The following is a 24910-nucleotide window of genomic DNA, read 5'->3' as shown; positions in this document are numbered from 1 at the left end:
GCCATTGCACTCCAGCCTGGGTGACAGAGTGAGACTCCTCAGAAAAAAAAAAGAATTTATAAACAATTATCTATGAATAAATTTGAAATCCCTGGAAGAACTGTTCCTTCAGTAATGACACAGCAAGTAGTTCAGGCCAATCTATTGCTGAAGAAAACTAAAAAAGTGCAGAACATATTAGCACCCAGGAGCTATTTCAGTGAATGGTGTGATTAGAATAAATTGAGAGATTGGGAGGTGAGAGACTGAAGAAAAGAAATGTCAACAATACTTTTCAGGACCTTCGCTATAAAGGGAATCAGAGAAATGGGTTAGTAGCTGGCAGAGGAAATGGGGTCGAGAAGTTAAGAGTATTTTTAAGATGTATACATCTAGTACAGAAGGAATAGTTTAGGAGGCAGGAGAGAGCAGTAAACACAAGAGCAAAATTATTGAGCAGGCGAAACCTTACATACTCCCTTCTTATCTAATACATAGGAGGGAATGGCTTTAGGTGAAAGTCTGGACAGTTCACCCCTCATAACAGGAGGAAAGGTAGATGTCTACAGATACAATTAAGTTTTTAGATTTGGTAGTGGAATGATAATTGCTTGTATATTACCTCCAGGGTTCTGTTTTTGTTGTTATTTTCACAGGAAATAGCTAACAGATATGCAATTTATAAAACTCTACCCAGCTTAAGAACTTTTTGGTGTATTTTGTTACTAGGTGGGGAAAATCATAGCCCCATGTATGTAAATGGTCTTCTTTTATATAATGTTCTTGTTTGAAATATAATAAGTGAAAAAACAAACCTCTTAACCCTATATTTCATATATTGTCATTCCTGTAAAAACAATAACAAAAAGAATAGATGTTTATAAATATACAGTGTACTTCTATAAATGTATTTCCTTTTCCCATCTCAAAATATGTTCTTTTGGCCACGTGTGGTGGCTCACGCCTGTAATCCCAGCACTTTGGGAGGCCAGGGCAGGTGGATCACTTGAGGACAGGAGTTTGAGACCAGCTTGGCCAAGATCTCTACTAAAAGTTAGATGGGCATGGTGGTACACGCCTATTATCCCAGCTACTTAGCAGGCTGATGTGTGAGAATTGCTTGAACCTGGGAGGTGGAGGTTGCAGTGAGCTGAGATCGCACCACTGCACTCCAGGCCTGGGTGACAGAGCGAGACTCTCTCAATTAAAAAAAAATGTATTTTTTTATTATTATTGGAAACAAATTTCTGTCTGCATTTAATCACACCACTAGCATGAAAATTAACTCAAACTATTAATAATAGACAATTTATAGAAAGGGAACAGAGTAGCTAAAATTCAGTGCAAGAAGAGAAACATATTTCACCTTATACCTTTTACATATTTTTTAATTAACTATTCTGAAAATAAATGTTTAAAAGTCTGAGCCATAGGTTTCTTCTTCTTTTTTTCTTTCTACCAGTTATTTAATGAACTTGTTCAAGAGCAAGGTCCCAACCTAGATAGGACATCTGCCCATGTCAGTGGCATTAAAGAACTGGCACGTCGCTTTGCCCTTACATTTGGATTGGACCAGATTAAGACACGAGAAGCAGTTGCCACACTTCACAAGTGAGTGAGATAAACACTTTGTTATGCAGAATCTGATTTACTTGAATTTTAATGAAATAACTCTTATTTGACCCATTTTTAAAGTGACGATAGAATTTTAAGTTATAAGAACTTTAGAGATTAGTTTAGAGATTCTAAACTGGGAGGATGTTTTTAATTTGAAAAAACTTAAACCACCCATTTGTTCATCTTACAAAGTATGGAAAGCAAAATTTAATAACATATTATTGTCTGGTCTGTCAGTAAGAAAACAGTGGGTTTGAGAGACTATACAGGCTGGGTGTGGTGGTTCACGCCTGTAATCCCAGTGCTTTGGGAGCCCAAAGCAGGAGGATCATTTGGGGCCAGGAGTTCGAGACTAGCCTGGGCAATACAGTAAGACCCTGTCTCCTGCAAAAAGTAAAAATGAGCCAGGCATAGTGGCATGTGCCTGCAGTCCTAGCTACTTGGGAAGCTGAGCCAGGAGGATCACTTAAGACTGGGAGTTTGAGGTTATAGTGAGCTATGATTGTACCACTGCTCTCCAGCCTGGAAAACAGAGTGAGACCCTGTCTCTGAAAAAATAATTATTATAGAATTTTTTGTCAAGACTATACAAAACTGATTTGGGGTTCATTATTGTGAAAACAGAAGTAACAGAAAACCTTTAGTAAACTCACACAGCTTGGTACCATTACCAGCTCCAAGAAGCAAATATTCTGGCAATCTATTAATAATTCTCTTTCCAGGGTATCTTGTTACCTCTAAAAACTACACATAGCGGGCCAGGCGCAGGTAGCTCACGCCTGTAATCCCAGCACTTTGGGAGGCCAAAGGAGGCCAATTACTTGAGCCCAGGAGTTTGAGACCAGCCTGGGCAACATGGCAAAACCCCATGTCTACAAAAAATGCAAACATTACCCAGGTGTGGTGGCACACACGTGTAGTCCCAGCTACTCGGGAGGCTGAGGTAGGAGAATCACCTAAGCCCAGGAGGTCAAGGTAGTGAGCCATGATAGCACCACTGCACTCCAACCTGGGCGACACAGTGAGACCTTGTCTCAAAAAATATATATATATATATGAATTTAGCTTTGTTGCTCTGTAGCTATTTTTTGTATATTTTCCCCAACTTACAGTTTCATACTATAAATATACACAAATAGGTCCTATATATTCACATTAGTTTATTATTTGAATTTATCAGATTTTACTACCTTTTGTGATGATTTTACTACCTTCACAAGTATTTGTGTAATGTTAGCTAATTGAGAGAACTACACTATCTGGAAAAATAAGTTGATATTTTCTTTTACTTCAGGGATGGCATAGAGTTTGCATTTAAATACCAAAATCAGAAAGGACAAGAGTATCCACCTCCTAATCTGGCTTTTCTTGAAGTACTAAGTGAATTTTCTTCTAAACTTCTTCGACAGGACAAAAAGACAGTGTAAGTTGCACATTACAAGAGAAGTGGTTTTTATAATAATATTGTTGTAAATGTTTATTTTTTGAAAAATTTTTAATCATTTGGATATCTTTACTCTTGATAATTTAGGCTCTGATAGTTTGTTTTAAGGAATTATAGTTTTCCTTCAAGCATTTATGTAGTAGTTATTTCACTGCTTATCTTTCAGTACCCTAGAATCTGCAACATGAAATTAAGCAGGTGGAAATGATTTCTTATTATGCAGTTCAAAGATGTATGAACATTGGTTTAGCCATTGAGTAACTCTTCCTTCTTTCCTTTTATATTAATTTCGTTTTAGTTTTATATTCTATTTGACTTGTTTCAAAAGATTGATTTTTTTCATATTTGCTTTTTTTGATTATTGATAACAGTTTAAAGAAATATATATGTAATTTCAAAAGAAAATCTTGATTGGGTAAGTTTTATTTAAAACCAAACCAGAAAACTTCTAGGCTGGGCATGGTGGCTCACATCTGTAATCCCAGCACTTTGGGAGGCCGAGACAGGCGGATCACAAGGTCAGAAGATCGAGACCATCCTGGCTAACAACGGTGAAACCCCATCTCTACTAAAAATACAAAAAAATTAGCCGGGCGTGGTGCTGGGCGCCTGTAGTCCCGGCTACTCAGGAGGGTGAGGCAGGAGAATGGCGTGAACCTGGGAGGCGGAGCTTGCAGTGAGCCAAGATCGCACCACTGCACTTCAGCCTGGGCGACAGAGTGAGACTCTGTCTCAAAAAAAATAAAATAAAAAATTTTTAAAAAATACAAAAAAATTAGCTAGGCATGATGGTGCGTGCCTGTAGTCCCAGCTGCTCAGGAGGCTGATGCACAAGAATCGCTTGAACCCAAGTGGCAGAGGTTGCAGTGAGCTGCGATCATGCCACTCCACTCCAGCCTGGGTGACAGAGCGAGACTCCGTCTCAATAAAAAAATAAAATAAAATAAAAACTTTTTTAGAGGATAATACTATAATGAATCCTAAATTTTATAAACTGATAAGACAGAGAGTCCTTTATAATATTCTAGCTGGGTGCAGTGATTCACACCTGTAAGGAGGCTGAAGCAGGAGGATTGCTTGAGTCCAGGAGTTCAAGACCAGTCCTGGCAACGTAGCAAGACCCCCATCTCTATAAAGAAATTTTAAAGTTAGCCAGGTGTGGTGGTGTGTACCTGTAGTCCCAGCTACTTGGGAGGCTGAAGTCGGAGAATCACTTGAGCCTAGGAGTTTGAGGCTGCACTTAGCTATGATTATGCCACTGCATTCCAGCCTGGGCGACAGCCTGGGGAGCCTGTGTTAATCAGTCGATTTTTTAAATATAACAGGATTCTAAATAAATAGCATTTTGGAGAGACAGTTAATACTTATATGAATATAAGTGATAGTTCTAAGTAAAGATGTTGATGTCATGTTCATCAGAAAATATTTATTAAGCCCCTACTATGGTCAGCTACTGTTGTAAAGCTTATGCTCTAATGCCAGGGGGCACAGCATAAACGGGCAGATGGCCAGGCTCAGTGGTTCCGACCTGGAATCCCAGCTATTCCGGAGGCTGAGGTGGGAGGATTGTTTGAGGACAAGAGTCTGAGAGCAGCCTGGGCAAGATAGTGAGACTGTCTCTTAAAAAAAAAAAAAAAAAAAAAAAACAGGCAGACAAGCAAGAGTTTCAGGCACTGAAATGGGGTAATATGATAGAGACAGGTGTTGAATATTAGTGGGAGTGGTTTGAAAACTTTTTCAATACAGACATTTACAGCTATACATTTTCCTCTGAACATTACCTTAGCTGCAACTTGTAAGTTTTGGTGTGCTGCATTTCTGTTTTCATTCATCTCAAAGTATTTTCTCATTTCACTTATTTCTTCTTTAACCTATTGGTTATTCAGGAGTATTTTGTTTAATTTTTATATATTTCTGAATTTCCAGATTTTCCTTCTGTTACTGATTTCTTCATTTCATTGTGATCAGAGATCATGCATTGTATTATTTTAATCCTTTTAAATTTATTGAGGCTTGTTTTATGGACCAACATATGGTCTTAGAGACTGTTCCATGTATCACGTGAGAAAATGTGTTACCATTCTGTTTTTGGTTGGAGTTTTTGTTCTGTAGATGTGTGTTCTGTCTAGTTAGCTTATAGTTTTGTTTATAGTGCTTTTCAGGTCTTAAGTGTTCTTGTTAATCTTTTGCTTAGTTGTCCTATTCATTATTGAAAGTGGGATATTGAAGTCTCCAAATATTACTGTTGAATTGTATATTTGTCCCTTCAGTTCTGTCAGTTTTTGCTTCATATATTTTGGGGCTCTCTTGTTAGGTGTATATACTTTTTTTTTTTTTTTTTAAGATGGAGTCTCACTCTGATGCCCAGGCTGGAGTGCAGTGGCACAATATTGGCTCACTGCAATCTCCGCTTCCCGGGTTCCAGCGATTCTCCTGCCTCAGCCTCTGGGGCAGCTGGGACTATAGGCGCGTGCCATCACACCTGGCTAATTTTGTATTTTTATTAGAGATGGGGTTTCACCATGTTGGCCAGGCTGGTCGTGAACTCTTGATCTCAAGTAATCTGCCCACCTCGGCCTCCCAAAGTGCTGGGATTACAGGTGTGAGCCACCACGCCTGGCCTGTACACACATTTTAAATTGTTACATCTTCCTGACCAGTTGAGTCTTATTCTAAAGTGTCATTCTCTATCTCTAAGACATTTTTGTGTCATACTACTATAACCACTCCAGCTTTATTTTGACTACTGTTTTGCATGGTACACCTTTTCTTCCATCCTTTCACTTTCTGCCTTTGTATCTTTGAATCTAAAGTGTGTTTCATGTAGATAACAAATTGGATTATGTGTTTTTAAATTCAACCTGACATTCTCTATTATTATACTTTTTGTTTTTTATATATGTCTCCTGGGGTTTTTGTTTTTGTTTTTGTTTTTTGGTTTTTTTTTGTTGTTGTTGTTCTTTCTCCTTTACTGCCTTCTTTTATATTAAATGTATGTTTTCTAGTGTAGCATACTAATTCCTTTAATTAATCTTTAACTGTATTTTTTTAGTTATTTTCCTAGTGGCCTTACCAGGCCTTACAGTATACATCTTATCAAAATTTACTGGCCGAGTGCAGTGGCTCACACCTGTAATCCCAGCACTTTGGGAGGCTGAGGTGGGCAGATCACTTGAGGTCAAGAGTTCAAGACCAGCCTGGCCAACATGGTGAAACCCCGTCTCTACTAACAATGCAAAAATTAGCCGGGCATGGTGGCACATGCCTGTAATCCAAGCTACTTGGGAGGCGAAGGTGGGAGAATTGCTTGAACTCCAGGGGCAGAGGTTGCAGTAAGCCAATATCGTGCCACTACACTCCACCCTGGACGATAGAGTGCGATTCCGCCTCAACAAAACAAAATTTACCTAAGGTCTATCCTGATTTATTCTAAGGAAATACAGAAACTTTAATTCTATATAAATCCATTTCCTTTCTCCTTTTTTGGCTATTCTTGTTATACCTAGTCCATCTATATATAATTAGAAACCCAATAATTGTTATAATTATACTTGAGATAATCTTTTATAGAAACTGAGAAAAGAAAGGAAAGCAAGTATGTATTTATAGAGTTTGTTATATTAATCTTCCTATTTACCATTTTTCTGGTTCTCTTCATTTCTTCCTGTGCATTTGAATTGCCATCTGGTATCATGCCTATATTCAAATACAGCTTCTCTTTCACTCACTTTTTTGTGTTTATTGTCAAATATATTACATTTCTATGTTATTGACCCAACAATACAGTAACATACATATTGTTTTATATATTTGCTTTTTTAATCAGTTAAGAGAGAAGGGATAAGTAAATATATAATTATACTTTTGTAACTACCTACAAATTACCTTTACTGGCACTCTTTGTTTTTTCATGTAAATTAAAATTACCCTGTGGTGACATTTGCTTTCAGCTTGACTAACTTCCTTTAGTAGGCAGGTCTAATAGCAACAAATTCTCTCAGGGGTGGCTCATGCCTGTAAACCCAGCATTTTGAGAGGCCGAAGCAGGAAGATTGCTTGAGCCCAGGAGTTTGAGGTTACAGTGAGCAATGTAAGATTCTCGTTTGATAGTTTTTTACTTTCAGCACTTTGACCATGTCATCCCACTACCTTCTGGCCTCCATTGTGAGCCAGGTGATAAGAATTAATCATTAATCTTATTGGATTTTCTTTGTATGTAGCGAATTTTCTCTTACTACTTTCATGATTTTCTTTTTATCCTTGGCTTTCAGCATTTTTCCTATGATGAATCCATGTGTGGATCTCTTTGCATTTATCCTGTTTGGAGTTCATTGAACTTTGTGGATGTGTAAATTGTGTTTTTCATCAAATTGGGCAAGTTTTTAGCCATTATTTCTCCTGAATTTTTCTGCTTTTTCGTCTGCTATCTTGGTTACTCCCATTACATGTATGTCAGTATATTTAATGGTATCCCATACTTCTCTCAGGCTCTGTTTGTTTTTCTTTATTCTTTCTCTCTCTTCTTCAGATGGCATAACCTCTTGATATATCGTCAAATGTGGTGTTTCTTGCTTTTGTCAGCTCAGATCTACTGTCAAGCCACTATAGTAAATTTTTAATTTTGATTATACTTTCAACTGCAGAATTTCCATTTGGTTCTTTTTTAAAATTGATATTCTTTATTTCATGAGAGATATTGTCATCATACCCACTTTTAATTAGATATGATTTTCTTTAGTTCTTTGAACATACAGGTGCTCCTGGATTTAAAATAGGGTTACATCTAATAAACCCATCATAAGTTTAAAATATTGTAAGTCAAAAATGCATTTAATACACCTAATCTACCAAACATCACAGAATAATATAGCCTACCTTTAACACACAGAATACATACATTAGCCTATAGTTTGATAATATCATATAACACAAAGCCTATTTTATAATGAAATGTCAAATACACTATGAAATTTGTTGAATACTATACTGAAAGTACAAAACAGAATGATTGCATAGGTACTCACCATTAAAGTACACAGCTAAAAGCACTATCATAAAGTAAAAAAAATCATAAGTCAAAGCATTGTAAGTTGGGGACTTTGTATTTATAATCATTGCTTTGAAATCTTTGTGGGCCAAGGTGCTGTTGCTTGCTCTTTTATCAATGTATCCATCACATTTTCCTGTTTCTTTGTACGTCTCATAATTTTTTCTTAAAAACTGGACATTTGGCCAGTCGCTGTGGCGCACACCTATAATCCCAGCACTTTGGGAGGCCGAGGTGGACCGATCACTTGAGCTCACGAGTTCAAGACCAGCCTGGGCAACATGGCAAAACCCTGTCTCTACACAAATACAAAAATTAGCTGCGCATGGTGATGCATGCCTGTAGTCCCAGCTACTCGGGAGGCTGAGGTGGGAAGATGGCTTGAGCCTGAGAGGCAGAGGTTGCAGTGAGCCAAGATTGTGCCACTGCACTCCAACCTGGGTGACAGAGTGAGACCTTATCTCAAAAAAATAAATAAATAAATAAAAAGAACAAATATTGCAAAAATGATATCTTTTGAAATAATAATATAGCTACTCTTTACTAATTATCTGCCCCCTAGAGGTTGATATTATTTTCTCGTTGGTCATTTATTTGTTTAGTTACTTGGATGAACAAACTCCAAAATCTATTTTCTCTGCCTTATGCAGCCTATGATGTCTTTGCTCAGATCTTTTTTCCTTTGTTTTTATCATTTGTCTTGGCTGCTGAGGAGGTCACCCCTGGGTTAGCATAAGCCACTTACTGATCAAAGGTTGCGCTTAAACCCCTTAGCCAGTTAGGTTTACCCTTTACTGTTGGATATGTGTATGGCTTGCAGGCTGCTTTCATAATTCAGGGTACTTACTTTTTTGACCCACATTTTAGGCCAGGGACTAGCAGCTTGGAAGATACCTCTTTGATTATTCCTGAGAAAGGCAGCCTTGGGTGTGCATAGTCTTCAGATGACCAGGGAAGCATTATTATTTTATTTGTAAGCCTGGCTTCCTAGGAGTTGCTCGTAGGTGTAAGAATAGCTGTTTGTTCAGCCAGTGTTTGGTGAGAGGTTGTATTTAAACCACTTTTGCCAGTGAAGCTTCCTCCCTGTGTTGATAGATCTGTATGTGGCTTGGGGAATGCTTTCAAGTCTGCCTCATTCCCTTCCCTTTTTTGCCCATGAGTGAATGCAGCTTAGGATATGTGCATAGCTTTCCCAACTCCCAGGACTTTTTTATTTTATTTTTTAAACCTGTTCCAAATATGCTTAATGGATAAACAGATAAACTCACAAAATTTGAAACCTATAAACAAAAGAAACTTTAAGCATAGCAATTACTTAAGCAGATCAATAACAGTAAAATGTTATCCTTCTTTCATATAAGAAGAAACATATGAAATGCCAAGTTAGCTCAGCAACCTATTAATAACCACCAAAGATTGGTGATAAAGCATTCTTCCAGAGCTGTGATGAAAAAAAAAAACAAAACATAAGCACAGTGGAGGATTTGGTAGGCTATGTTCAAATGAATCAAAGGGAGCTACTGAAATGAAGAATCACTTGTTTTTTACTTAAAAACAAAGGGAAACAAATCCTTCCTTTTAAAAAATAATATATATTTAAGGTGTATATATGATGTCTTGATATACATATATGTTGTAAAATGATTACAACAGTCAGTTAACAAATCCAACTCCCAGGATTGACTATGACTCCAGGAAGGTTCTTCTTGGCTGTCTCTTTCTCTGGTTTTCTCTGTTGAACTTCCGGCTGTTTTGCGCTGTCATTTGTTGCTGCTAGTGTCAGAGAACTACCAGCACCCTCTCATTTTCACTCCATCAAGATCTCTGTTGTCAACACCCTTAGGAAAAGAATTTTCTACATTTCATTCCAAATAAACAAACAAAGTCATCACCACCACCTTCCTCCTCACTCCTCTCTCCAGCTGCAGTTTCTTCTTCATAGTCAGCCTCAGCCACCAGGGAGAACTTTTAACTTTTATGCCACTGAAATGGGGAGGAGGGCAGAATTGGATGGGATGGAACAGCATCCCTCTTCTCCCAGAATAACACCTCTGGCTCTTTGAGCAGGGGAGAGAGTAGGTAACCCCTGGTTCTCAGCTTGCCCCAGGTTTGGAATCTCTCGACAGGGAGTTTGAGGTGGGGCATTCAGGGTCCCAGTGTTCTCAGCCTGCTGTGCCCAGGGTAGTGTTTTACCCCAGGAGTGGAGGCTAGGTGGGATAAAAGGAGCTTCATTTTTCCTGGTTGCTGTTCAGAATAGAACTTACACAACACAGGGCTGGGAGGTGATGAGAAATGCAAATGGTATGCTTCTTTCTTTCAGGGTAGCCTGGGAACTAGAGAGAGAGGGAACCCCCATCTTCTTGGCCACCTGCCTGGACTAGATAGAGTTTCTAAAATATAGAGCTGTAGTGGCAGGGAGAAGGAAACAAGGGAAGGGAACAGGTTGTGGATCAAATGCTACAAAACTTTTGCTGTTCTTGCCAAAATGTATTAGATTTTGTTTTGTTTTGTTTTTTTTTTTTAGACAGAGTCTCCAGACTGTCACCCAGGCTGGAGTGCAGTGGCACAGTCTTGGCTTACTGCAACCTCTGCCTCCTGGGTTCAAGCGATTCTCCTGCCTCAGCCTCCTGAGTAGCTGGGATTACAGGTGCATGTCACCACGCCTGGCTAATTTTTTTTGTAGGGATAGGGTTTTGCCATGTTGGCCAGGTTGGTCTCAAACTGCTGTCCTCAAGTGATCTGCCCACCTCGGCCTCCCAAAGTGCTGGGATTTACAGGCGTGAGCCACCGTGCCTGGCCAGATTTTCTTGAATAAATTTTTCTCCATTTGCTGTATGCCCTTAAGAGAATTGGCAAATACTTTAAATTACGGTATTTTATAATTTTTACTAGTTAAAATGTTGTTTTGCTGGAAAGAGGGCATGCCAGCCTCCTTACTCCACCATCTTAGAAATCCTGCTTTGGCTTGAACACTTTGTAAGAAAACTCAATAATCTTTTTGAACTAAACTTCTGATTTTTTTTAACATTGGTGTTTAAAAGCAAAGGAAGAAATATAGGAAAGACCATACGTACATACACACCCTTAGGTAATACACTCTCTTGCTTTAAAATATCCCAAGAATATGTGAAACAAAACCTTAACTCCTCAGTCCCTCTCTTTCCAAAGGTGACCACTGTTAATAGTTTAACGTGTGTCCTTAGGTATTCTTCAGAACCTGCAGAAAGAGAGCCTCTGATTAAGAAAAAGTAAGTGATGTACGAACTGCTTCCATGAAAATCACTGCTGTTTCTATTGTGTTTCTAGTCATTCATACCTAGAGAAATTCCTTACCGAGCAGATGATGGAAAGGAGGGAAGATGTATGGCTTCCACTCATCTCCTATAGAAATTCATTAGTCACTGGAGGTGAAGATGATAGAATGTCTGTGAACAGTGGAAGTAGCAGCAGCAAAACCTCATCAGTAAGGAATAAGAAAGGACGACCTCCACTTCATAAAAAACGAGTAGAAGGTAAGTCTGCCTTTACACTATAAGAAACAATTTGCCTGGTTTTAAAGAGATAAAGTAGCAAATAATCTTTTGAAGCAAGATAATAGTATCAGGCACATGATTTCCTTGTATATTTGATTCACAATGAGATGTTAAGGCAAAAAGGTTGAAACAGATGAAGTAAGACAGAAAAGCATCAAGGAAAAAGAAGTTGAGGAAGCATGGAGCCTAAAGGAAGACAGACCAAAAGAGGAAAAAATTAGCTAGGTCTATAAAATCAATCCCCATACTATATGCCTCTAATACATTAAAATATAAAGTAAGATAGTCACAATGCTATTCTATTAAAATTCTTCCTAATATAGGTGAGATACAGGTAATTTGAGGGTAGATTTCTGCAGCAAATTGAATATACCAGAATAGTTGTTTTCCAGTTCTACCACTTGGTTGGAACAGTAAGACAGTGATGGCCTCCAGGTGTGGTGGCTCACACCTATAATCCCAGTTACTCAGGAGACCAAGGAAAGAGGATCAGGAAATTAAGGCCAGAAATTTGAGACCAGCCTGGGAAACATAGCAAGACTCCCATCTCTAAGAAAAAAATTTTTTTTAATTGGTAGCATGCACCTGTAGTCCCAGCTACTTGGGAAGCCGAGGTGGGAGAATCACTTGAGCCCAGAAGTTTGAGGTTGCAGTGAGCTATGATCATGCCACTGCACTCCAGCCTGGGCAACAGAGCAAGACTCCCATCATTTAATTTTTTTAAAAGGCAGTAATGGCTAAATCTGGTTTTATAACCCTGTTGGACTATGGGGAATGGGAAGTTAAATTGTCATGAAAATCTGATCAACAGTAGGTATTCCTATATGTAAAAAAAAAAAAAAAACCTAAAAATTGCCCTATTAAAACAAAGCATTCCTGTTAAAATTACTAAGAGAAGCCTCAAAGTAAAAATGCTTATTTTCTCAAATAATCTTCATCCTTCTCCATGCTTCTAATAAATTTTCTCCAAACCAAGAGGAGGTCTGTGATCTGAGTCTTCTCTCTTGTTCTTTTTATAACTTCTTATCTTTCAGCATCTTACCTGTGCTGCCTAAAAAAATGACTCACTAATAAAGGTTTTGCTAAAATCTGTGGCAAAATTAATTAGAATTTAAATCTAATGATTCTTTTCATTATTGGGGAGACAGTATTGACTATTGATGAGGAGTACAAATTCTAACATCAGAGTTCCAGAATTCAGACCTGGCCTTCTCATTATGAGCTATGCAACCTTTGAGCATATTACTTAACCTCTCTAAGTTTAAATCATTCATCAAATAAAGGATGAGCAGAGTATTTATCCTGTCAGTTCCAATGAATATTAGATACTACAAATAAACCACTTAGTATACACACAGTACTGAGCACAGTGCTTGGCACATAGGTAGCATTCAATAAATTATCTGAACGTTATCATTGTATAGTAATGCCTCATATCTATCTAGCATCAGTCAGTAAATTAGGCAGCATCTGTATTTCTTTTCTTTTTTTAACCTTGCAGCTCCAGCTCAAAGCATCTATATTTCAAAAGGAATAAAAGAATTAATACAAATGTTACTGTTCAAGTTTAACAAAATCTCCACAAAGTTTAAGATTTCCTTTCAAATTACAGCTTTGGGACTTAAAGTCTTTTTTAAAAGTCCAGAGAAAGAAAATACGAAATCTTGTCTTTGTACTGTAGGATCCTGGACTTTTCTCTAAAGAATGACTACAGGCATTTCCTTTTTTTTTTGAGACAGGATCTCCCTCTGTCACCCAGGCTGGAGTGCAGTGGTATGATCTTGGTTCACTGCAACCTCCACCTCCCAGGTTCAAGCAATTCTCCTGCCTCAGCCTCCCAAGTAGCTGGGATTACAGGTGCCCACCGCCACGCCCAGCTAATTTTTGTATTTTTAGTAGAGATAGGGGTTCACCATGTTGGCCAGGCTGGTCTCGAACTCCTGACCTCAAGTGATCCCACCCACCTTGGCTTCTCAAAGTGCTGGGATTATAGACATGAGCCACTGCACCTGGCCTTTTCTTTTTTTTCAATGAGACAGGGTCTCAGTCTGTCGCCCAGGCTGGAGTCTTGTCCAGCCTCAACCTCCCTGGCCCAAGCAATCCTCCCACCTCAGCCCCGAAGTAGCTGGGACTACAGGCATGTGCCACCACACCCAGCTAATTTTTGTATTTTTCGTAAAGACAGGGTTTCACCTTGTTGCCTAGGCTGGTCTTGAACTCCTGGACTCAAGCGATCCACATGCCTCAGTGTCCCAAAGTGCTAGGATTACAGGCATGAGCCATTGCGCCTAGCCATTCTTCAATGTAATATTATTAGCCAACATTCATCAAATTTTTGCTAGGTACTAGGAATATGTTTTAACATGCGTTATATCATTTAATCATTTATTTGACATATTTGTAAAGCACTTAAGTCAGTCTCTGGCACATAGTGCATGACGTATAAGTGTATAAATGTCTTATAAGTCAACATTATTATCTAAATTTTTCACAAAAGAAACTAAAGCTTAGAGATTTTAACTATCCATAATGATCATTAATGGTACAGTCAATATTATTTTCAAGATTAAGAGAAGCTTATGTGGAACCAGATAACCTAATTGATTTAAATTACAAAAAGAAAACTGTCAATTTGAGATTTACAAAATGACTAAGATGGGTTGCATGCACAGAACCCTTAGGCTGCGGGGTTTCATCCTTCAGAGATGAAAATGAGAAAGTATTAAAAGAGATATTTTCATTGAGGAATCTTTAAAGGATTAGAAGTATCTATTTCTATTTAAGATGAATGAGTTCTCCCTGGAGTTATCCATTCATTCAGTAAGTTTCTACCAAGCGCCTTCCTAAGAACTGTGCTAAGTACTACAGATTAGGTATTAATATGCTGTGAGTGCAGATAGAGAGAGAACAGAAACAGGCTGTTTGATTTCACCATGGTCAGTGCTCTGATGTGCCAAACACAGGAGGTTCTGGGAACATATAGAAAGTGACTAAACTTTTAATGAATACAGGAAGATTTTCTGGAAAAGATGACATGTAGTAGACAGCTGACAGATGAGTTTACCAGGTTCAGAACCTAAGTGATAATAATCTTTTTATCATAAAATTTTAAGTGTGGTAGAGAATAAAAGTTTTGAATTAAATGTTGAATGAAATGTGTTATGAATAGAAGATGATGAAATGTGTCTTTGTTAACTAAGAAGAGATTGAGTAGTGAGCTTCAGATCAGAGGAATTACTTTAACCAGACAATGGGTAGGTATTTCCAGGCACAGAAAAGCCCATCTAGAATGTACAGGTCTAACAAAATATCAGAAACCTGAGAAATAGGGGGAGAAACAGGATGCTCGATGGCAAGGGAGGAACCTAACACACACATCTCTGAGACTTGAGAGGAAAAGCAATGGGGTTCATACTATGTATTGGGATTAAAATTCTTCAGAAGGAAAACCAAAGCAGTAATACTTTTTGAGAAGCCTTATCATATTAGAATAATTTAGAATTTTTATAGGTAGAAACTTGGCCGGGCATAGTAGCTCATGCCTTTAATTCCTGCACTTTGGGAGATAGGTGGATCGCTTGAGCTCAGGAGTTTGAGATCAGCCTAGGCAACATAGCAAAACCCCATCTCAAAAAAAAAAAAAAAAAAAAAAAAAAAAAAGGTAATATTTTATCAGGACAGTTTGTAAATAATGCTTTAATCTGCTCAAATCTTTATAAACCATCTTAGCCGGTGGCTTACACCTGTAATCCCAGCATTCTGGGAGGCTGAGGTGGGCTGCTCACTTGAGGTCAGGAGTTCCAGTTCAGCCTGGCCAACATGGTGAAACCCATCTCTACTAAAAATACAAAAATTAGCTGGGCGTCGTGAAGGATGCCTGTAATCCCAGCTACTTGGGAGGCTGAGGCGGGAGAATCATTTGAACTTAGGAGGTGGAGGTTGAAGTGAGCTAAGATCGTGCCACTTGTACTACAGCCTGCAACAGAGTGAGGCTCTGTCTCAAAAAATATATATATATTTATAAACCATTTTCATAAGTTCTGAAGGAAAGTTCATAGCCCCTGGAAAACTTAAGTTTTACAGAGACAATTTATACACATGACAAATTATATAACCTGCTAATGCAGGATAGTGTATAATTAAGTCCTAAGTGAGTATGAATGACTATATTTCCTCTAGAAATTAAAAGAGAAGCCTGGGCGTGGTAGCTCATGCCTATAATCTCAGCACTTAGGGAGGCCGAGGTGGGCGGATCACCTGAGGTCAGGAGTTCGAGACCAGACTGGCCAACATAATGATACCCCGTCTCTCCTAAAAATATAAAAATGAGCTGGGCATGGTGGCAGGCACCTGTAATCCCAGCTACTCAAGACGCTGAGTCAGGAGAATTGCTTGAACCTGGCAGGCGGAGGTTGCAGTGAGCCGAGATCACACCACTGCACTCCAGCCTGGGTGACAGAGTGAGACTCCGTCTTGAAAAAAAAAATTTTAAAAAAAGAATGGTAAGTGGGGGGTTGGGTAGGGGTAATCAGGGAAGGCTTCCCTGAAGTACAGAGGCATGAAAATGGTGAACCGTTCAACCCATCTCCACATGTATAACCTGGCAAGAAGTTATTGACCAGGGTCTAGTGGTGCAAGGGGATTTGCTTATTTCTCCACAAAAGCCAGTCAGACTTTAATTGCTACTGCCTGGGACCCCTATGAGGCCCAGGAAATAGGCCCTTCATTGCTTGAACAAAGAAAAGAGGAGAGGTCTCTGGCTGGCTGCCATCTTCCCCTTCTAGGATGAATGAATCTTTAGAGATGGAGGGACTTAAAGAGATGATGATGTGATGATAGCTAACATCCAGTAGTTACATACATTACCTCATTTAGTCCCTACAACTTTGTGAGGTTAAGTAATGATGTCCCCATTGTATGTATGAGAAAACTCAACTTTGGGAGTTTAATGACTTATACAAAGTCGTATAAGTAAGTGGTGGAACTGAGATTTGAAGTAGGCAGTCTGACTGCAGAGCCACACTCTTCACAAGTCTATGCTATGACTGCCACCAGAGTTCACTCCACCCATGACATTGTGTGACCTTAACTGGAATTTTACAGATGAGAGTCTGGATAACACATGGCTAAACAGGACTGACACCATGATTCAGACTCCTGGCCCCCTGGCAGCACCACAACTCACATCCACTGTACTGCGGGAGAACAGCCGTCCCATGGGAGACCAGATTCAAGAACCTGAGTCTGAACATGGTTCTGAACCAGACTTTTTACACAAGTAAGTAGCAAAAATTTGTCTTCTTCGCAAAAAGCCTTTAAAGAAAGTAAAACTATTTAAGAAAAATTTTATTTGTTCATCAGAACATATTGCTGGTCAGTGCATGATAAAAGAAGCCACAAACAGAGGGTAAACACTTTATGTGAGAAGAGCTATAAAAAGTCTGCAAACATTGTTGAAGATACCAGTTCCTGGAAGTTCACAGACCTTTAAATGTACAGTGTCTCACCAGGTGCTAATTTCAGTTGGCATGTGCATTTTCATTGGGCAGGTCTGTTTCTTCTCAGGGACTTGCCAAGAAATGCAGGTTACTTCCTAGGCAAGAAAACCTGTAAGAGCCTATGTTAAGTTGTCAGTAGTCTGAACACCAAATAAATAGACTATATTAGCTTTATCATCCACTTAATTAATATTTTGTCATGTTACATTTATATTTTAAACTCAAACTTCTCATGGATTAAGAATTTTTAAGATCTTACTTGATAAATTCTGAGAATAGTTGCCCTCAAAAAGAGAATCAAGGTCTTACCTTTTCTCCATGTTAGTAATTAAAATGTTTTCTAGTACACAGACCTCTGAAAATTGTAGAGAAGGCAGAGGGTGATGTGTTTTGCTTATAAAAATCTCATTGTTGTTTTCCATCCAACTTTGAAATTCTTTGAGCTCCTCACTTGTGTTTCTGTGTATAGTTGGGTAATGCTGTGAATTACTCTGATGGATAAGAGGGAGAACTCTCATTTGAACTCAACAAATTTAGTTAGGTTGAAAATAGAGACTGTTAGAAGTATCAAATCCTGGGTTTTCATAAGGCCCCTTTGCTCTAAGGGATCAGCCTTCAAACCCAAGAGGATACTCACTGTCATCCGTGGTATAACTGGGCATTCTTGTGCTGCCAAGTATCCTAGAAGGTGGTTTCCCTTATAGCAAGCATCCCAAGATGGGTGACCTAACCAATATCCCCACCCCTCTTCCTACAGGGTGGGTTTCTCCTTGTTTTAGCAGCCTGCCTTGCCTCTCTGACCTTACCATTTGTCAGTCCCTGTGGCCATGGTCTGCCTTCTTTTCCCTGCTCCAGGTTTATAGGTTTAATCAAGGTAGTGGCCCCACATGATACAAAGACAGCTACTTAGAGACAACTTCATGTGACAGTTTGTATTGGCAAAAAAACACTAAAATTTACATCCTATAAAATTCCCGGCTGGGCATGGTGGCACACGCCTGTGATCCCAACTATTCAGGAGGCTAAGAAATGGGAATTGCTTAAACTTGGGAGGCAGAGGTTACAGTGAGCCAAAATCGCGCCACTGCACTCCAGCCTGGGTGACACAGACTCTGTCTCAACACCACCACCAAAAAAGAAAATTAGCCAGGCGTGGTGGTGCATGCCTGTGATCCCAGCTACTCGGAAGGCTGAGGTGAGAGCAATGCTGGAGCCTGGGAGGCAGAGGTTGTAGTGAGCTGAGATCATGCCACTGGACTCCAGCCTGGGTGACAAGGGTGAGAACCTGTCTTAAAAAAAAAAATTCCTGGCTGGGCGTGGTGGCTCACGCCTGTAATCCCAGCACTTTGGGAGGCTGAGGCGAGTGGATCACAAGGTCAGGAGATCGAGACCATCCTAACTAACACGGTGAAACCCCATCTCTACTAAAAATACAAAAAATTAGCTGGGTGTGGTGGCGCGCACCTGTAGTCCCAGGTACGCGGGAGGCTGAGACAGAAGAATCCCTTGAACCAGGGAGGCGGAGGTTGCAGTGAGCCAAGATTGCGCCACTGCACTCCAGCCTGGATGACAGAGCAAGACTCCGTCTCAAAAAAAAAAAAAAAAAAAAAATTCCTTAGAGGCATGTTTACACACACTTCCATGTGCCAATAAGTTTAGAGTACAAGTGCAGATTTGACTCCATAAAGACTGAGGAAAAGATGCTATATTCTTCCTTGTTGAATTCTAGAGAACTTTCAGCTGCCAAGCCAACATAATTTCTGTTAGTTGGGGGTCTGCTGTCCAGCTAGGTACACCTGTGAATGCGGCACCAGCCCAAGACAGAGGTCTGAGAACCCTTGTTTGGCAGAGATTTGGTTGATAGTTTAAGCATCTAACAATTAGCCTCAGCCAGCTTCTCTTGGAGACTTACAGATATCTTTGGGCAACTTACTGCCTTTTTTATAAAAAGGCACCAGAATAAATCCAGCTAATTCCTCCAACATGGGATTAAGTAAACCTACTTTGGCTTTCTTAGCATGGGGCTCATTAGCTAAATTCATCATCTGCTGCTACAAAATTAATAATAGTACCCTCTCTTAGTCCTCAGATGCAGATCTCTTGGTTAGGCCAGCCGAAGTTAGAAGACTTAAATCGGAAGGACAGAACAGGAATGAACTACATGAAAGTGAGAACTGGAGTGAGGCATGCTGTGTAAGTGTTACATTGAGTGTCACAAGAACATAACTATGTGATGCCCATCATTTTGTGAAATGACTTGGGTTTCTTTGATGTTTGGTCTTAGGAGTTAAAATTATAATTCGTGATATGCTATGCAGCATAGGAAAGGAGTGCGTGAGTTCTTAACACTTTCAGCATTTAAATCCTAGCTCTGCCACTTGGCAGCTGCATGGCCTTGGACAAGCTCTAAAACATCTGTGCTGGCTAGGCGTGGTGGCTCTGCCTGTAATCCCAGCACTTTGGGAGGCCAAGGTGGGCAGATCACCTGAGGTCAGGAGTTCAAGACCAGCCTGGCCAACATCGTGAAACCCTGTCTCTACTAAAAATACAAAAAATTAGCCGGGCATATGGTGGTGGGCGCCTGTAATCCCAGCTACTCGGGAGGCTGAGGCAGGAGAATCGCTTAAATCCAGGAGGCGGAGGTTGTAGTGAGTCAAGATCATGCCACTGCACTCCAGCCTGGGCAACAGAGCAAGACTCCTTCTCAAAAAAAAAAAAAAAAAAAAATCTGTGCTTCAGGTTCCTCATTTGTAAAATTGGGATAATATTACCAATAAGATTTTTAGGGTAATTGACACATAAATAAATGTTAACAACCGTTATTATTGAATTGTACTTCCTTTTGATGTGTGAGATGAAATCTTGAATGAACCAAAGGAATGATTCTTGTCTTGGAGTTCAGTATAATTTGTGTAGTCTGTAGGTCATGATTAGAAGGTATACTTCAGTTGGTTAGAATAACTTTAATCTGAGAAACAGCCAGGACTCCAAATGGTAGAGTCTGATGAGCTTTCTGACAATACCTTTTTCTTACCAGTCGGGGTCTAATGGAGGAAGATGCTGAGCCCATCTTTGAAGATGTGATGATGTCATCCCGAAGCCAGTTAGAAGATATGAATGAAGAATTTGAGGACACCATGGTTATTGATCTGGTAGAGAAATTCACTATATTTTTATTTTGTTAAAATATGTGGGGGCATTGGTGTAAGATGATCCTCTTAGGCTGGGCATGGTGGCTCACGCCTGTAATCCCAGCACTTTGGGAGGCTGAGGTGGGTGGATCACCTGAGGTCGGGAGTTCGAGACCAGCCTGACCAATATGGAGAAACCCCGTCAATACTAAATATACAAAATTAGCCAGGCATGGTGGCACATGCCCGTAATCCCAGCTACTTGGGAGGCTGAGGTTGCAGTGAGCCGAGATCGCGCTATTGCACTCTAGCCTGGGCAACAAGAGCGAAACTCCATCTCAAAAAAACAAAAACAAAAATCCTCTTATTCTCAGAATTCTGGGAGGAAGGGTGAGGTGAGGAGGAGTTAACATTGACCAACAACAGTGGGCATTTGGATGAGCTTGGGTGTTTTTCAAGCCTGCTTTCAAAGCAGTCATATTTTAAATTCTGATAATAACAGAAACTGGTTCTTTCTTTTTACCTTCTTTGAAGAGAGCTCATACCAGATCTTTCAGCATCACTGTGTATCTGGCCTCTTGTGCTTTAAATTTGAGCCTGACAAAAATCCATGGTGCTTCAGCATACAAAATGTCAAATATGGGACTTCTTTGTTCAGTATGAGAAGACATGTTTGAGATATGGACTAACCATAGGTGATACTAATAACTTATTTTTTCAGGAATAGTAATGCATGGTGGTTATGTTTTTTTCAAAAGTTCTCATCAGTTATAGACAACACATTGTAGTAGTTATAGGCAAAATTACATAGGGAAGGAAAAACAGTGAGACTCAGTGGAACAAGACCGGCCAAATGTTTGACAATTTTTGAAACTGGGTGATGGGTACATAGAAATTCATCATGCTGCTTTTTCTGTGTATTTTCTAAGGCTGCCATAATAAATACCACAGACTGAGTGGGTAAACAAATTTTTATTTATTTATTTAGAGATGGAGTCTCGCTCTGTTGCCAGGCTGTAGTGCAGTGCTGCGATCTCGGCTCACTGCAACCTCTGCCTCCCAGGTTCAAGCGATTCTCCTGCCTCAGCCTCCCAAATAGCTGGGACTATAGACACATGCCACCATACCCAGTTAATTTTTATATTTTTAGTAGAGACGGGGTTTCACCATGTTGGCCAGGATGATCTCAATCTCTTGACCTCGTGATCCACCCGCCTTGGCCTTCCAAAGTGCTGGGATTACAGGCGTGAGCCACCACGCCTGGCCCAGAAATTTATTTTTTTATCACATTTCTGGAAGCTAGAAGTCCTGAGATGAAGGTGATTTCTTTTGAGGCTTCTCTCCTTGGCTTGTAGATGGCTGCCTTCTTCCTTTGTCTTTAGATGGTCTTTCCTATATGTGTCTCTCCTCTTCTTATGAGGCCCCCAACTATATTCAATTAGGGCCCACCCATATGACCTCTTTTTACCTTAATTACCTCTTTAAAGGCCCTATCGCCAAATACTGGCATGTTCTGAGGTACTGGATTAGGACTTCAGCATGCACATTTTGAAGGGACATAATTCAGCCCGTAACATTTTGCTTTGTATGTTGTGAATTTTCCATAATGAAAAGTTTTTGTAAGTTTTGTAAATATAAATGAGATCATATTACTCCAATCTATAACCTCCCTGCCCCCACCTTCCAATAACTTTCCATCTACCTGCTTTGTGGTATTCACAGAGGTTTATCACCTAGTAGTTAATCAATCAATTTTGTAATTTTTCTGTGACTTTAAAGGGAAGATATGGCCTAGGCATGTAGGCCCAAAGTTATATATGTATTAACATGTTCAGTTTAGTCATGATAGTTTGAAAGTTTTGTGCGTTGTTTTTGCCAACATAATTAAAAGCCAAAAGTACTGTTTGTTTTTAAAAAATCTATTTCATATAAAAGCCAGATTCTCTTCTTCCTTTCAAAATTGACTCTTAGTAGTTCTATATATTTATGATACTGTCAGAAATATTAGCTGATTATCACAATTCATTGTCTTAATGATCTCAGAAAAAAATTAAGAAACCGATTTCTCTTTCCAGCCTCCATCAAGAAATCGGCGAGAGCGAGCTGAGCTAAGGCCAGACTTCTTTGACTCTGCAGCTATCATAGAAGATGATTCAGTAAATGTCAAATTATTACTGCTTTTTATTTATGGTTCCTGGGTCCTGTTTATGCATGAAATTAATAATTATGTTTCTCATCATTTTTCTAGGGATTTGGAATGCCTATGTTCTGAAGTCTGAAGAAAATTTACAAATCTGGAACTCTATTATTTAGAGCTAGAGGCCTATATACTGTGATAGCTTGTATGGGGAAAAACACTTTTGACGTGATCTGATTTGTTTTTTAATCAAATGATTAAGGTCAATCCCTTTTTGCAATGACGGAAGAGGAGCATGTAAATTACCCAAGGGAATGTTGGTGAATGTCAACTCAGAAAGACTGACCTGAAAATCATTTGTGTCCTGCTATTGGACTTATCCCAATACAGATGTGTGTGTTTTTCTGGAGGGAGGAAGAAATTTTAAATTTTTAAAACAGCTGTCAAGATAAACACTGTTATACACCTGTTTTATGAAAACTCAACATTGAGTAAAAAAAAAAAAATATTTTTAACTTTATTTTCCTGTTGTACAATTTAAAAACCGTTTTAACATTTTGCCTTTTTATGTTTTAAAAGCTAACCATTTTTATTAAACCTATGAGTAAGCAGCTCATCCTAATTGCCGAAGAGTGTTTTGGAGTTCACTGGATTTGGTTGACCTTTGTGGAACACAAATAATGAAGGAGCAGAACATTGACAAGCTAAGATGAATTTCTGACATAGTGCATCTCTGCCAAAAACCACACACCCTCTGTGGATATGGATATGAATTCCCAGATTTTATATACTCTTGAATAAAAAGGTTTATTTTTATTTATAAGTGGGCATAAAATAAGAAATGTCCATGCAGCCATTTTTCCAACAGATGCTGTACACCGTTCATTTTATATAGACTAGGGAGATTCAAATACAGTGCATTTTCTATTGGTATTTGTTCTGTGCATTTTTAGCAACTTCTACCAGCAAATAAAGTATTCTCAGTAAAACGAAAATGATTCTCAAGTTATCAGTTTGCTGTTTTTACCACTTATTTCATGCCCTGCCAAATTCAAGTTACACAGACTTCCATTTTCTTAAGATAATCATGAAGAAATCCTTTATCATTCAGAAGTAATTTTAAGTGTAACATAACTGTGTCTACTTCCCATGCACTTAATACCCTTATGCGCTAATTTTGTGAATTAAGTTTACTGATGATTATAGAAGTATGTGCTGCATAGAAGTCTGTGCTTAGAGGGTGAAGTTCCTAAGCTTACCTTGAATTACAGCTACATTTCAGTGTTAAATGTGCATATTAAGAATAATTCTTTTGGGGAAAGAAATTATGAATCTTCAGGACAGTCTACAATGGTTTAGAGTTACATTCTGCCTAGACTTTTATGACTTGCTGCTATTGTTTTAAAAACCCCACTTAGTTTCTTCCTTTCTGATTTCTAAAGTAAAGTAAGCCTCAGAATTTCCAAACCAATCCATCCACAGCTGTTTCTGGGCTGGTTTTTAAAGTAGCTGCAACAGAATCATGAGGCTTTCCCTTTTTATCAAATACAAAAAACATTTTTAAAAATTCTGCACACCCAGTGATCATCTTTTGTGCAGGAAAGCAAGATGGATGATTTTATTCATCCTTTTAGTAAAGACACAAAACAGATTTTTCTCAACATTTGTACAGTTGTGAAAAAAACCTGGTCACCAAAAATATTTTCTCTGCTAATTCAGCAATTCTTGGGCTCCAGTTAGTTAGGGGAGCTGGGGCCTCACTTTCTCCCAGAATTGTGGGCTTCACTGGAAGTGAAGGTGCAGGAATAACTGGACTGTCCACCCCAGCCCTGCCTACCTGTGGTTTTGGCCCGGGAGCAAGCCATGAGGTGCCCTGCCACATGCACAAATTGATCCTTTGCGTGACAGTCTTGTATGGAAAACAGATGCTGACAGAATTGTAGACTACCATGCCACACAAAAAGGCTAAATATCTACTCCAATGGATTTCCAGTTCAGTTTGAAGTCAATCAAATTTTTGTATTTTCGGTGTCTCCTTGATTGGTTTTGCTAGTAATTAATTCTGTAAATTGTACATTTGCAATATGAGGTTTTTTTTCCTTTTGTACAATTTGAAACTGATGCTTCACCTTTCCTTTAATAAACTATTCAAAATCAGGTTTGTGGTAGTCATCCTATTGTTCCTACCAGGTATGGCTTTAAAGAGATGATTTTCTGTCCTGTGGCTCTTGAGAGAGTTTGCAATTTCTGATAATCTGTTAAATGACAGCAAGTTAACCATATTAGTGAGTTGGTGGTTTTGTTGTTTTGGCTTTTTAATTTTTTTTAAGAAAGCAGAATTTAGGAATAGCTCACTTTCTTTCATTCCTTAGATTTCTCTGGAGTGTGTGCAGGCCAAGTCATCTGTGGTTTAAGAAGGAGTCTCTTGCAAACTGAGTTTTGCATGAGGCATTCAGGGAACATCCACTGGCCTGTAGCGTGGGTCCTCACGGCTTGAGACTCTGGGCTTATATGCATAATCGCA

General features: G+C 39.1%; 1 protein-coding gene across 11 annotated transcripts in view; it reads left to right on the top strand.

The window, feature by feature from the left end:
• STAG1 (STAG1 cohesin complex component) overlaps positions 1-24543 on the top strand; it is a 406778-nt gene extending 382235 nt beyond the window's left edge. For 8 of the 11 annotated variants that reach the window (XM_063662185.1, XM_063662187.1, XM_063662186.1 and 5 more), the window contains 7 exons: positions 1442-1590; positions 2891-3019; positions 11394-11599; positions 16724-16898; positions 19201-19311; positions 20156-20270; positions 22325-24543. In XM_063662185.1, coding sequence (XP_063518255.1) covers positions 1442-1590; positions 2891-3019; positions 11394-11599; positions 16724-16898; positions 19201-19311; positions 20156-20270; positions 22325-22528 — 1089 coding nt within the window. In that variant the 3' untranslated portion in view covers positions 22529-24543. The remainder of the gene's footprint in view (positions 1-1441; positions 1591-2890; positions 3020-11393; positions 11600-16723; positions 16899-19200; positions 19312-20155; positions 20271-22324) is intronic. The other 3 variants (XM_054482540.2, XM_063662190.1, XM_063662189.1) reach the window with 1 other exon arrangement.
• The last annotated feature ends 367 nt before the right edge of the window (positions 24544-24910 follow it).

Source organism: Pongo pygmaeus, chromosome 2, assembly GCF_028885625.2.
Source record: "Pongo pygmaeus isolate AG05252 chromosome 2, NHGRI_mPonPyg2-v2.0_pri, whole genome shotgun sequence".
NCBI classification, from domain to species: Eukaryota; Metazoa; Chordata; class Mammalia; order Primates; family Hominidae; genus Pongo; species Pongo pygmaeus.
Note: the sequence above shows the minus strand (reverse complement) of the source record. Positions and strands in the feature narration are given on the sequence as shown.